Below are 15119 nucleotides of genomic sequence, written 5' to 3' on the forward strand. Positions count from 1 at the left end.
ATGCTCAGAATTGGGATAAGAACATAAGAATTAGGAGCAGGCGTAGGCCCTACAGCCCCTCGAGCCTGCTCCACCATTCAATAAGATCATGGCTGATCATCGACCCCAACTCCACTTTCCCGACCGATCCCCATATCCCTTGATTCCTCTAAAATTCAAAATTCTATCTATCTCAGCCTTGAATATACAATGACTGAGCATCTACAGCCCTCTGAGGAAGAGAATTCCAAAGATTTATAACCCTCTGAGTGAAGAAATTCCTCCTTATCTCAGTCCTAAATGACCGACCCCTTATCCTAAGCCTCTGCCCCCTAGTTCGAATGTGTATTCTTTACACACAGGGAAGTAACACCACACTCTGACGCAATCCCAGCACCAATGTTTATCTCTCCTGGTGTAATCGTAAATGCATCCTCAAAGAGCAGACCTAGGAATTGACTGGGTAAGTGTAGAGAACACTTTGTTCTGCCTCTGGCTTGTGCCTGAGCTGACCCTGGGAAGGTCCAATGCTGACACACAGTGCTGAAAGTGAAGCAGCCATCCATTTATCCCACCACTCACATTCCTCACCTTAATGAGAGCATGAAACAAAATAATCTCTTACTTACCAAGCTCATCAAAGTACGTGTCTATTCCATCAGGTCCAGGGACAGAACAGATCAGCCTGGCTTTGATGAATGTGCTCCATTTGTTTACCAGAACCCTTTGCCCTCCTGCATCATTCTGAAACATACCATTTGTAAACACCTCATCAATTATGTTTCATAACCTTCTGGGATCATTGAGAAATAGGCACCCTTACCTCCCCAAGTAATGGATTCTAACCCTCAGTTAGATGGCAATAGCAAACTGTTGACACTCAGATTCTTATAAACATTTCTATAATTTAAGAGAAGAAAGATTTAAACCTGCAACGAGATCAAATCTAAAAGGACAGATTGTCAACATACCAGCTCAGCAAGTTCTCTATTCTGTGCCCACTCATTGCTTGTATGCATCGGAGTTTAATGCTGTCGACCAATGTTCCCTTTAAGCAGTGCCCAGGGGATCATTTCCCACAACAACTTTACTCATTTGGGGGTCGAAATTGCCCTGTTTTGCGCTGCCCGTTAGCGCCTCCGGGGGGGGCACTAACAGGGCATGAAACAGTTTTCGCCAGGGGTTGGGGGGGCGCTACTGGTTCCTGTGAAATTGCGCGGGAGTTAGCCACGGTAGCACCACACCGCCCGGGTAGCGTCCCAGGCCACCGCGTCACTGGCGATAACATCATCGATGTGCACGGCAACCCCTTAGCGCCGAGCGCCCACCCCTTTCTGCCCCGCGGCGGAATTTGCCCGGCACCCCATGGGACTGTCAAGGGTGTCAGTGCCAGCTTCGCGGGTCACGAACCAGGCCAGCCTCTGCTCGCGGGGTGGAGGTTAAAGAGATGGGCAGTGTCCCGCGCTGCCATCTTGCCGGTTTGACCATCTCACCGGTCGGCCTGTCTTGCCACTCCGTGGCATGGTCTGGGCCGCCATCGTGCCAATAGAGGCCATCAGAGGCCCGGCAGAGTACGCAGCGGCCCTTCCCCTTTAACCGAAGGGGAAGGGCGTAGAAACGTGTCACCATGGCACAGAGCAGCCATGTAGCGCTGACGAACGTGCCCCAGTATCGCCGCGGAACAAGCCCCAACAGGAAGTGGAGCGGGCGAGATTACACTCCACTTCTTGAGTGGTGGTAACTGCAATTACGCGGCTGAGACAGGACATCCGTGCCGGGCGCAGGAAGTCTCGCCCAGAGCCGGTTAAAAAGGATAAATAATTGAAGGGAAAACAAATGACAAAGCTGTGGGGAAAGTGCAGGGGGAGTGGGACTAATTGGATAGCTTTACCAAAGAGCCAGCACAGGCAAGATGGGCCGAATGGTCTCCTGCTGTACTGTATCATACCACAATATTATGGTACCTCAAAAAAAACTAATTCATTGTTGGCAAATCATTTTGGAATGATTCTAAGCTGAGATGCAATACTAATGCAGCTCTTTATTTCTTTTAATGGCCCACTCTATTAATTGATTCCATAACTCCATTAGTCTTTGATTGAAAAAAGTCAACTTGATATCCCTCTTCGATATATCTTAGCAAAAAGGGGCTCTGTGTGGTTAGCCATCTGATAACATGCCTGCCCTACTGTTCAGCTGCTCAGTACCAATTCAGCTTCCCAATGCATAACTGAGGCTTTCCAATGAATAACTGAGCCCAAGGTTCCATCCCTGGTCTGTGTGGAATTGGGTGGAAAGGAGTTCAATGGAGAAGGAGGATACATCCATAATTAACGAATAGGGAGGCTCACCTTTGAGGGGGTGGGGAGGGGAAGGAGCTAGAAGGGGGAGGAGTGAATTTCATCAAAACATCGAATATTTCCTACAGGATAGGAACATTTTAATCAGTATTTTATTATAAAAATGGGGGCAATAATTAATTCCATTCCTAAGAACATAAGAAATATGAGCAGCAGTAGGCCATTTGGCCCTTCAAGCCTGCTCTTCCATTCAATAAGATCATGGCTGATCTGATCATGGACTCAGCTCCACTTCCCTGCCTGCTCTCCATAATCCTTGACTCCCTTATCGTTCAAAAATCTGTCTATCTCCGCCTTAACTACATTCAATGACCCAGCCTCCACTGCTCTCTGGGGCAGAGAATCCCACAGATTTACAACCCTCTGAGAGAAGAAATTTCTCCTCATCACAGTTTTAAGCACCAGATTTCCTTTTTAAAGTTCAATAATGATGGCATCACACTACTGTATCCATTACACTCACTGTGTCCTATTGCCAGCAAGTCTCTAATTGCCCTCGAGATGGTAATTGTGCGGCATCTTCTTGAATAAGTGCCTTGCTGGGCCATTTCAGAGGGCAGTTAATAGTGGGTCCAGATTCACATATAGGCCAGGCAGGGTAAGGACGGCAGATTTCCTTCCCTAAAGGACAGTGATGAACCAGATGGGGTTTTTACAACAATCCGGTAATTTCATGGTCACCATTCTTGATACTAGCACTTTTTAAAATTCCAGATTTATTTAATGAACTGAATTTAAATTCCCCAGCTGCCGTGGTGGGATTTGAACTCGTGTTGCTGGATCATCAGTTCAGACCTCTGGATTACAAGTCCAGCAACATAACTACTCTGCACGCCACTTATTCAATACCCCTATCTGTTAGCAGACAGTCAATAAAATTGAAGGTTACAAACTTGGACCCTCCCCTTGGATCTGCAGTTATACGGCAGCAAGTGTGAAGCCCCAGCAACGTGCGACCACCTCCCCGGGGCTGGGCTCACACCTCGGGTGAGTTCACAAAGAAAAAAGAAAGACTTGCACTTATATAGCACCTTTCACGACCACCGGATATCTCAAAACGCTTTACAGTAAATGAAGTACTTTTGGAGTGTAGTCACTGTTGTAATGTGGAAAACGCAGCAGCCAATTTGCGCACAGCAAGCTCCCACAAACAGCAATGTGATAATGACCAGATAATCTGTTTTTGGTTATGTTGATTGAGGGATAAAAAATTGGCCCAGGACACTGGGGATAACTCCCCTGCTCTTCTTCGAAATAGTACCATGGGATATTTTACTTTCACCTGAGAGGGCAGACGGGGCCTCTGTTTAATGTCTCACCCAAAAGACGTCACCTCTGACAATGCAGTACTCCACCGGAGTATCAGCCTAGATTTAGATGCTTAAGTCCCTGGAGTGGTACTTAAACCCACAAGTTTCTGACTCAGAGGCGCGAGTGCTGCCCACTGAGCCACAGCTGACACCAGATCACGTTGGTGTGAAGTTGAAAACACTCGTCAGTGATACAGGCTGTGCTGTCTGACTGCTCCGTCACCCCCGTTCTACCGTCCAACAGTTTGGCTTGTCGACTAGAAATGGGACATTTCAAACATTGAACTAATGCTGTGATTGATGGGCAAAGGGTTATCAGGGTAGGGTTATCAACACCAGCTCTGGAAAGGTTATTAGTTCACCCTGCGACAAGGTTATCGGTCAAGATAATTACTCTACTGGCTGATGATGGCTGTTATCAGTCTGACATATACAGACACGACACACACAGACACTACACACAGAGGGGAAACACTGCCATAGGAACTCATTCCCCCAAAACGATGTTGAGGCTGGGGGTCAATTGACAACGTAAAAACTGAGTTCAATAGATTTTTGTTAGGAAAGTGTATTAAAGGATGTGGGACCAAGTTGGGTGATTGGAGTTAAGGTACAGATCAGCCATGATCTGATTGAATGGTGGAACGTGCTTGAGGGGCTGAATGGCCTGCACCTCTTCCTACATTTCCTACGTAAACTCTGTAACTTACAAAGCTGCCACTTAAGTTCGGCACGTGACAGTCACTCAATTCTTATTTATTTGTCCTTTATTCCAGATCTTTACCCTGACTGTCAGGATTGCCATTTCCTTCGACAGGAAAGATTGGGAGTTGGGCATCCCGTGCCTCAGAAACAAGGTTTCCAACCCTAAGGCACATAGCGCAGGACTGGATCCGATTCCATCCTCAGTCCGAGCTGAGCTAGCTGACCTCACCTGGAGCGGCAGTCACATCGTAGAAAATACAGCACAGGAGGCCATTCGGCCCATCGTGCCAGTAGCGGCTCTTTGAAATGAGTCCAATTAGTCTCTCTCCCCCTGCCCTTTTCCCCGTGGCCCCGCAGATTTTCTTCCTTTTCCAGTATTTATCCAATTCCCTTTTGAAAACGAAAGACTTGCATTTATATAGCGCCTTTTACAACCACCGGACGTTTCAAAGCGCTTTGCAGCCAATGAAGTACTTTTGGAGTGTAGTCACTGTTATAATGTGGGCGACGTGGCAGCCAATTTGTGCACAGCAAGCTCCCACACAGAGCAATGTGATAATGGCCAGATAAACTGTTTTGCTGTTATGTTGATTGAGGGATAAATATTGGCCCCAGGACACCGGGGATAACTCCCCTGCTGCTCTTCGAAACAGTGCCATGGGATCTTTTACATCCACTTGAGAGAGCAGACAGGGGTCTCGGTTTAACGTCTTATCCAAAAGACGGCACCTCCGACAGTGCAGCGCTCCCTCAGCACGTCCCTGGAGTGTCAGCTTAGATTTTGAAAGTTACTATTGAATCTGCTTCCGCCTTTCAGGTTGTGCATTCTCGATCACAACTCGTTGTGCAAAAAAAAAATCTCTTCATCTTCCCCCCCTGGTTCTTTGCCAATTATTTTAAATCTGTGTCCTCTGGTTACCGACCCCCCTGCCAGTGCAAACAGCTTGTTCCTATCTACTCTATCAAAGCCCTTCTTAATGTTGAACACCTTTATTAAATCTCCGCTAAACCTTCCCTGCTCGAAGGAAAATAATCCCAGCTTCTCTCGTCTCACCTCATCTTTATGACTTCATGTCTCGCTGTTCAAAAGGAAACACTTGCTGCTAACCATTCCTCATCTCACCACCGTTCTGACGTGTTGACATGGGCCAAGTCTATTTTATGGGCTGAGGGAGGGGGAATTCCCTTATCCCTGCAAGATTTGTGTAGACACCTGGCGTTGGAGCATGACTGGAACATTCTGCTCACTAACCAAGGGAGCTGCTTTCTAGCACTGGTAGGACAGAATAAAAAACCTGAAACAACTCATATTTGTGGCTGGACACCAGCCCTCCCCTCTGCACATCATCGGCTCTCTTCCTTTTCACTCTATAATGCTGGTTGGCTGTTAATCTCCACAGGTCAGGGTTGCAGTTTTTTTTAAAACAAGGAATCATCAAACCAATAATGCACCACTTTGAATCGTCGAAGTTTACGGCACAGAAGGAGGCCATTTGGCCCATCGTGTCTGTGCCGGCCGAAAAAAAGCTACCCAGCCTATCTCACTTCCCAGCTCTTGGTCCATAGCCCTGTAGGTTACGGCACTTTAAGTGCATATCCAGGTACTTTTTAAATGTGATGAGGGTTTCTGCCTCTATCAGTCTTTCAGGCCGTGAGTTCCAAACCCCCACCACCCTGTGTGAAAAAAATTCTTCTCAACTCCTCAACTCCCCTTTAATCCTTCTACCAATTACTTTAAATTTATGCCTCCTGGTTGTTGACCTTTCTGCTAAGGGAAATAGGCCCGTCCTATCCACTCTATCTATCTAGGCACCTGAGAATGTTATGTACTTCAATAAGGTCTCCTCTCAGCCCCCTCTGTTCCAAAGAAAACAACCCAAGCCTATCCAATCTTTCCTCACAGCTAAAATTCTTCAGTCCTGGCAACATCCTTGTAAATATCCTCTGTACCCTCTCTAGTGCAATCGCATCTTTCCTGTAATGTGGTAATCAGACATATACTCAGTACTCTAGCTGTGGCCTAACTAGTGCTTTATACAGTTCAAGCATAACCTTCCTGCTTTTATATTCTGTGCCTTAACTAATAAAGGAAAGTACCCAGTATGCCTGCTTAACCACCTTATCTACCTGGCCTGCTCTTTCAGGAATCTAGACTTGCACTCCCAGGTCCCTTTGTTCCTCAGCACTTCTCTGTATCCTATCTTTTGTTGTGTATTCCCTTGCCTTGTTAGCCCTCCCCAAATGCATTACCTACAATTACACTTTACAAAGATTCAATGGTACAGAAGGGACTGGCTCTCAGTGCCAGTCAAGACCATGAACGAACTAGACAATGGAGCTTCCGCCTTATAGATTGAAACATCAATCAGATTTTGGTTCTGACCCTTTCGTTGGCTTGTTTAGATTTACATAACCAATCTGATAACTAGATTTTTCTACAATGCACAACTGGTTGGATTATGACTGGCATTCAGACACTCCTTTACATAAGGGGTAGTGCTATAAAACTGCAAGTTGCATATAATAACATTGGATGAGGAAAGGCCATTTCTCCCCAGCTACCTCATTCCTTCTGATGGGCCATGAGAAATCTGCATGATCATGGACCATCACTAACTTAATTTCCTGAGGGAGATTCCAGGAAGAAAAGCTGCAGTGGAAGTTAGTTCTGACCCCAGGTAATCAATTTTAAAACTGAGGCCCGGAAATGGTTTTTCAGGCCTAGGCTAGATGGCCTCTTGTTAACCTCACTCCCTTTGCTATATAAATGCAAGTCTTTCTTTTGATTGCACCTCTGTGAAGTCCATTGGAATGTTTTTCTACGTTAAAGATGCTTTATAAAACAGATTTGTTGGATATTAGTCAAGCCAAAAAGCTAAACAATACAGTCAAGAGAATTAGTAAGTATGCTCAACCGAGATGATGTGCAAGTTCCTGCACATTAGCATAGACTGCAATATTTCTACCAGAGTATTGTTAATAAACAGAATAGACTACAACTTATGAAGTCTAGGGAATGCTTATTCAGGCTTTAGTTCTGGCTGGAGATCCAAACTTGTGTAAGTGCACTGAAAATTCACCAAATCCATGCAAATATCAAGGTCTCTGAAAGACCAATTTCAACCAATAGTTATGTCTGTTTTCATTCTGTGTGAGAAATTCAGTCTAAAGGGGCTATTTTAACCTTTGTGGGGCAATGCTATTTGGATTTTTAAAATATTGTGCCTTCAGGCCAGGATTTTCTGGTTCTTTGCTCCCCAGACCATTATTTTCCAGTGATTCATTTTAATGATGGAAAATCTTTGCACAAACAATCAAACTATCTTTTCCCTCATGCTTTAACAAGTCAAATTGCAACTAAAGGTTGTGCTGTGTGTCAGACTGAGGAAAGCCTGTTCTTTTTACAAACTGGAAGCTCCATTTATATTGGTCTTCAGCTGTGGCTCAGTGGGCAGCACTCTTCACCTCTGAGACTGAAGGTTGTGGGTTCAAGTCCCACTCGAGGAACTTCAGCACAAAAATCTAGGCTGACACTCGCAGTGCAGCACTGAGGGAGAGCTGGGCTGTCTTTTGGATGAGACATTAAATGGCGACGCCCCGTCTGCTCCCTCAGGTGGATGTAAAAGATCCCATGGCACGATTTCAAGGAGAGCAGGGGAGTTATCCCCAGTGTCCTGGCCAATATTTATTCCTCAACCAGTACCACAAAAATAACAGATCGTTTGGTCATTATCACATTGCTGTTTGTGGGAGCTTGCTGTGTGCAAAATGGTTGCCGCATTTCCTGCATTAAAACAGTGACTACACTCCAAAAGTACTTCCTTGGCTGTGGGGTGACCTGAGGTCATGAAAGGTGCTATATTAATGCAAGTTTTTTCTTTCTGGTCTCTTCATTCAGATTCTGTGCGCTGGCTCTCATTAAATGCAGTTAACTCTAGCTGCCGTCAAGCTGTTAAGAGCTGATCTTTTGAGTTAGGGCTGGCGTTGGTAATCCATGCCATCCAACCACTCGTGTCGGGGCATTGCAGAGCTGTCTGCCCTCGATAGAAATTATCAGACGGACAATCGAAGACAATAGGTCTGTTCGGTGGTTAACGGCCCCCGTTGACAGCGCTAACTCAGAGAATCCGGGTCGACAAGTCTAGTGACTGTGGAAAACTGGATTTAATGGCATCAATTCCATGGGATGTTTCCCAGATGCCGAGCTCCCAGAATCTGTGTGGAAGCTTACAGTCAAGCAGTGCCTCATGATTTTACATGGGACCTTACCAGAATCCAGGGAATTTTAGAACAGAAGAAGATAAGAAATAGGAGCAGGAGTAGGCCATTTGGCCCCTCGAGCTTGCTCTGCCATTCAATAAGATCATGGCTGATCTGATCTTGGACTCAAATCCACTTCCCTGCCCGCTCCCCATAACCCTCGACTCCCTTATCATTCATAAGTCTGCCTATCTCCACCTTAAATATATTCAATGACCCAGCCACTCTGGGGCAGAGAATTCCAAAGATTCACAACCCTCTGAGAGAAAGAATTCCCCCTCATCTCCGTTTTAAATGTGTGACCCCTTATTCTGAAACTATGCCCCCTAGTTTAAGATGATTATGGTCATGGTTTTGATCCAGATTTTCTCTTTTTCCCTTTGCACCTCACGAAATTAGGGTTGCCAACCCTCCAGGATTGTCCTGGAGTCTCCAGGAATTCAAGATAAATCCCCCGGACATGAGCTGCGAGCAAATCATAGGGATGTGAACAAAAGTTGAGAATTCTTTTCATTTTCTTTGAACACTTTTGTTTATAAAAAGAGTGGAAATGGGGAAAAGGCTGTTTGACAGAGTGGGATGGTTGGAGGAGGGAGGTCATGTGATGAAACCTCCAGGAATAGGCCCAACCAGAGTTGGCAACCCTACCTGAAGCCAGTGGTCACGCTAGGCTGATTTCCCCCCTCACCCTTCCTTTAGCTCAGCAGCACTGAAAGAAAGACTTGCATTTATATAGCGCCTTTCATGACCACTGGACATCTCAAAGCGCTTTACAGCCAATGAAGTACAGTCACTGTTGTAATGTAGGAAATGGGGCAGCCAGTTTGTGCACAGCAAGCTCCAACAACCAGCAATGTGATAATGACCAGATAATCTGTTTTAGTGATGTTGATTAAGGGATACATATTGGCCCAGGACACCGGGGAGAACTCCCCTGCTCTTCTTCAAAATAATGCCATAGGATCTTTTATGTCCACCTGAGAGAGCAGACAAAGCCTCGGTTTAACATCTCATCCAAAAGATGGCACCTCCGATAATTCAGCACTCCCTCAGCACTGCATTGGAGTGGAGTGTCAGCCTGGATATTTATATTCAAGTCCCTGGAGTGAATCTTGAACCCACAACTTTTTGACTGAGAGGCGAGGGTGCTACCCACTGAGCCACAGCTGACACACACTGAGGCAAATTGTTGCCACCCTCCCATCACCCTCAACTGGGAGCAAGACACACAGCACAGGCCAGGGATCAAACGTGGGACCTTGCTGCACTTGGCTTGGTGTTGTCTTTACCCCTTGGATCGGGAATCGCTGATAAACATATTTAATAAAAGATATCACAATCACAGTCTATTGTCCATCTGTGAAAAATGTGATCAATATTCAATGGAATCCAAGACATAAATGGAAAAAAAAGAGTCTCAAAGTTATTGCTAGGCCTCGGGGAAAGTTCTGTTGCTTGCACCTCCTTGTAATAAAAGAGCAACAAACGTTTTAAATGTTCACTGAACCATCGTGGTCTCCCTGCCAGATTCCATTAAAAGAATAATCCCATCAAAAGCGTTAAAAGAAAAAAGAACCATTAAAAATAAAATAACTCCTGTCAATATCATAAAAGACTTCCTGACATCCATTAAAGTATTTCCTGGGCTGGAAAATTCGACTCACGCGTTCAGTTTTACTGTCTGTCAGAGGCCTGCAAATGTGTTTCCAGCTATGACAACATTGACTGGGAGAGGAATCTAATGATCTTCAGTTCTAAATCTGAGGAAAATGGAAAAAAATATAATAAATAAACATCTGGTTGATATTAAAGGAGGAGCTGACCCCAAAGGGGGGAGGGGGGGAGGGAGATCTCCCCTTTGCTCATTGTTTTACAGCTTCACGTGGGCACAATCATCTTAAATGGAGCGGTGCTTTATATGAAACCAGGCCTACGCTCTAACTTTACGGCTACACGTCAGAAGTTGTGCCGGATGATTTACTGCCTATATCCCCTTTCCTTCTCGGCCAACTTCCCGCTGAGCCCGCTCTGCAATTCAAGAAGATCGCGGCTGATCTCCGACCTCAACTCCACTTTCCCGCCCGGGTCCCCTCGAGTCTGCCTCAAACTCACGGCACAAAGGCGTCCAATCCGGCTGTATATGGGCCGGACTTTGCCCTCCGACTCCACGGCCTTCTCCGTGAAGAAGAAGTAGACCTTGTCGTTGTCGCGGTCGACGTTGTCCGGGATGAGGTGAGCAGCCACGAACTTGGGGTCTGCGAAGGAAGTGGCGGGAAGAAAGAAAGAGAAAACAGTGAGATGGTGGCGGAGGGGCGGGTCAACGCGCCACGGCGGCCCCACAGACTGTCTCGTTAGCCTTTGTAGACACACGTGAATTATGCAAGGAGACAGCCCCCGGGCGAAGAGCCTCACCTGATGGGACGGTGGATGGGAGAACACAGCATGGAGCTCAGCATGCAATTCCCAATGCTCCTGGTTTTACTGAAAGATCAGGAGCAGCGCGAGTCGGGCTCACACTTCTCCACATCCAGCTCTCCACATCCAGCTCTCCGATCCCTGCTCTCCGTCGAGCAAGGGTCTATGCAAGGGGTTCTTTCTTTGCAAAACCTACTCCAAGGGCCTGAAATTCTGGGGGGTGTGGGGTTTGGCCGGGGGGGTGGGGGAGAATGGTACCCTAGCCCGCCCCTGGGCATGGGTTGTAGATGTCGACACTGCCCAAATCTGCAGGGACGGGGTGGGCTAGGGGTCATTTTGCACGGTTAGGGCGGTCTGTCGTTCGCCCTGACTTGCCCTTGTAAAGCGGAGCGGCCTACAGCGGCTCCACCAGAGGTCGTCCTCCACCCTTCAAAGGTCAACAAAACAATTCCCAAATAAAGGATCTTCAGCTTCAGCAGGAGTCAGGATTCTTGTGTAAAATAAGGCAAATCCAGAGGGGATGAATTATTTTTGCCTGCTGAAGATTTGAGGCCTTATAAAGGGCCTCAAGAGAACTTGGGGCAGCTCCCAGTGGGCAAGAGTTGTACTGCAGCATTATTAGGGTGCCACGGACGAAACTCCTGAGGTAGACCAGGAATTCCGCTCTTCATGTGAGTAAGGGGGTAGATAGAGGCATTGCCCTTTTCCATCGCTGGAGGACTGGCTGGGCACTGGAGGACTGGCTGGGCACTGGAATACTGGGTGGCACTGGAGGACTGTCAGGGCATTGGAGGACTGTCAAGGCACAGTCATATTCGACAGCGTACGAGAGAGAAAAGGTGAGAACCCCAGCTGAATGTTGGCCGGGAAGAATTTCAATGCACAGCTGGCATCAACTATGGAGCAAGTTTGAAAGGTCCTCCACTCAATTGAAATGCCTAGCCAGCATAATGGTGCAGTTCAGTGCTTGCAATAGCCCTGCTCCCCTCACCTTAACTCTCAGCCTCTCCAGAATGCAGTGACAGCTCCCAATGTACTGCTCCCACTGGCCTGCCAGTCCCTTGCCTAAGTGCTCACTCTACACATCTGTGTGTCAACATATGATTCAATTGTGAGGGGCCTCCTAGTGCAGCCTGCTCCCCCTATTCATCCAATATCTACACTTTAGAGCAGGGCCACTAGGTAGCCGTAAGGAGCTGGTGTACCTTACTGACTTTTCTCTCCCTTAGCCTGGGAACTCCACACATCTACCACCGACCCTGCCAAAATCATCCAACAAACTGTGAGAGTTGTTTGAGATTGTAACCAGCAGAATAGATAAGGGGCAACCAGTGGATGTATTTAGTGTATTTAAATTTTCAGAAGGCATTCGATAAGGTGCCACACAAGAGGTTATAGGACAAAATTAGGGCTCATGGGATTGGGGATGATATACTAGCATGGATTGAGGATTGGTTAACGGACAGAAAACAGGTCATTTTCGGATTGGCAGGCTGTAACGAGTGGAGTGTCGCAAGGATCAGTGCTGGGGCCTCAGCTATCACAATCTATATCAATGATTTGGATGAGGGGACCAAATATAATATATCCAAGTTTGCTGATGATGCAAAGCTAGGTTGGAATGTAAGTTGTGAGGAGGATGCAAAGAGGCTTCCAGGAGATATAGACAGGCTAGGTGAACGTGGCAAATGGAATATAATGTGGAGAAATGTGAAGTTATCCACTTTCGTAGGAAAAATAGGAAAACAGAGTATTTTTTAAAGTGAGAGATTGGGAAATGTTGGTGTTCAGAGGGACCTGGGTGTCCTTGTTCTCAAATCACTGAAAGGTAACATGCAGGCACAGCAAGCAAATAAGAAAGTAAATGGTTTGTTGGCCTTGATTACAAGAGGATTTGAGTATAAGAGTAAAGATGTCTTCCTGCAATTTTATAGAACCCTGGTGAAACCACACCTGGTGTATTATGTACAGTTTTGGTCTCCTTACCGAAGGAAGGGTATACTTGCCATTGAGGGAGTGCAACGAAGGTTCGCTAGACTGATTCCTGGGATGGGGGGATTGTCCTATGAGGAGAGATTAAGTAGACTAGGTCTATATTCTCTATAATTTAGAAGAATAAGAGGTGATTTCACTGAAACATACAAAATTCTTATAGGACTTGACAGGGTAGATACAGGGAGGTTGTTTCCCCTGGCTGGGGAGTCTAGAACCAGGGGTCACAGTCTCAGAATAAGGGGTTGGCCATTTAGGGCTGAGATGAAGAGAAATTTCAGGTGGTGAATCTTTGGAATTCTCTACCCCAGAGGACTGTGGATGCTCAGTTATTGAGTGTATTCAAGACAGAGATTGATAGATTTTTGATTATTAAGGGAATCAAGGGATATGGGGATAGTGCAGGAAAGTGGAGTTGAGGTAGAAGATCAGCCATGATCTCATTGAATGGCGCAGCAGGCTTGAGGGGCCAAATGACCTACACCAGCTCCTAATTCTTATGTTCTTATATTACCAGTAGAATATTCTCCCCTTTTAACTTGCAAAATTAAATGTACATAATAGATGTAGAAATCTGAGATAATTTCACTGGATGTTAACTCAGTTCCCTCAATGGTCCCAGTAACCCATCCTAGTAATCTTGCCCAACATTACATAGAATTCACAGCACAGAACAGGCCATTTCAGCCCAACTGGTCCGTGCCGGTGTTTGTGCTCCACATGAACCTACTCCCACCTTGCTTCATCTCACCCTAGCTGCATATCCGTCTTCTTTAATCCTTGCCACTGGACCAAGACCTAGCTCTGTCAAGCCCGTGTGGTGGCTGGTGTGCAACGGCCAACACACGTTCAAAAAATCCACGCACAGGCATCTTCCACCCTTCAGTGTATAGTTCGGGAGCTGAAATATCATTGAAATACCTGTGAACTCATCCCTTTTTGGCGAGGAAGCAAATCATCCTCGATATGAGGGACCGCCTATGATGATGGATGATCATGATCCTTCTATTCTTTTCTCCCTCAAGTGTTTATCTAGCTACCCCTTGAAGGCATCGATGCTGTTCGCCTCAACTATACTATGTGGATATACTGTGTTCTCCTTGGAGCACAGAAGGCTAAGAGGAGATTTGATCGAGGTGTTTAAAATCATGAAGAGTTTAGACAGAGTAAATAAAGAGAAACTATTTCCAATGATTGAAGGGTCGATAACCAGGGGTGATTGGCAAAAGAACCAGAAGCGACTTGAGGAAAACGTTTTTAATGCAGTGAGTGGTTAGGATTTGGAATGCATTGTCTGAAAGGCAATGTTCCCCATAATATTTCTTGGCCAGGTGGCCCCTTTAAAGGGCTGTGCGGCCCATTCAACTGTCCACGCATGCATGTTGGTTTCAATTTAAAAGCCGGCTCACTAGCTGCACGGAATCCCTGGAGCGCTGCGTGGCTCAACGGGAAAAATGCTGATAGGGCGGTGGATACAGATTCAACAGCAGCCTTCAAAATGGAATTGGATAAATACTTGAAGGAGAAAAAATTGCAGGGATACGGGGAAAGAACGGGGGGGGGAGTGGGACTAACTGGATTGCTCTTCGAAAGCTGGCGCAGACGCGATGGGCCAAAAGGCCTCCTGTGCTGTACTATTGTATGATTCTATCTGCTATACACTCTGGTCTTCATTGAGATTGCCGCTGGAGATGCCCACCTTGTAGCAAACGCTGGTCGAGCTCCGTTCGCATGGCGGAGCGGGATCCCAGGCTACGGAAGATGACAGGGTCCCTCCCCAGGAAATCAGCCATCAGTCCGGAATATAGCTCGTCACCTGAGGAATGGAGGGAAAGAAAGTCAAATGAATTGGTTGTCCTTGGCCACAGCCGACTGCACTGCTCACAAACCTCCCTGGTATGTGTCCAATCGTTCTCAATTCAAACGATCATCACCTAGCTTTAATGTACTGCAGGAGAATGGTTTTCCAGCTTCCATTTGCCTCTTTACTCCTGTGCTCGATGACCTAGATCGGCTCCCGGTCCAACAAGGCCTCCATTATAAAATTCTCATTCTTCTTTTCAAAACCTTCCATGGCCTCGCCCCACCCTGCTCCCAC

The 15119-nt window shown here is 46.4% G+C and overlaps 1 protein-coding gene across 1 annotated transcript in view; it reads right to left on the bottom strand.

The window, feature by feature from the left end:
- sema3bl (sema domain, immunoglobulin domain (Ig), short basic domain, secreted, (semaphorin) 3bl) overlaps window positions 1-15119 on the bottom strand; it is a 203379-nt gene that overhangs the window by 37344 nt on the left and 150916 nt on the right. The window contains exons 6-8 of the mRNA XM_070895589.1: window positions 14721-14837; window positions 10727-10869; window positions 609-723 (exon numbers count right to left, since the gene is read on the bottom strand). Of these exons, the coding sequence (XP_070751690.1) occupies window positions 609-723; window positions 10727-10869; window positions 14721-14837 (375 nt within the window). The remainder of the gene's footprint in view (window positions 1-608; window positions 724-10726; window positions 10870-14720; window positions 14838-15119) is intronic.

This window comes from Pristiophorus japonicus, chromosome 12 (genome assembly GCF_044704955.1).
Source record: "Pristiophorus japonicus isolate sPriJap1 chromosome 12, sPriJap1.hap1, whole genome shotgun sequence".
NCBI lineage: Eukaryota > Metazoa > Chordata > Chondrichthyes > Pristiophoridae > Pristiophorus > Pristiophorus japonicus.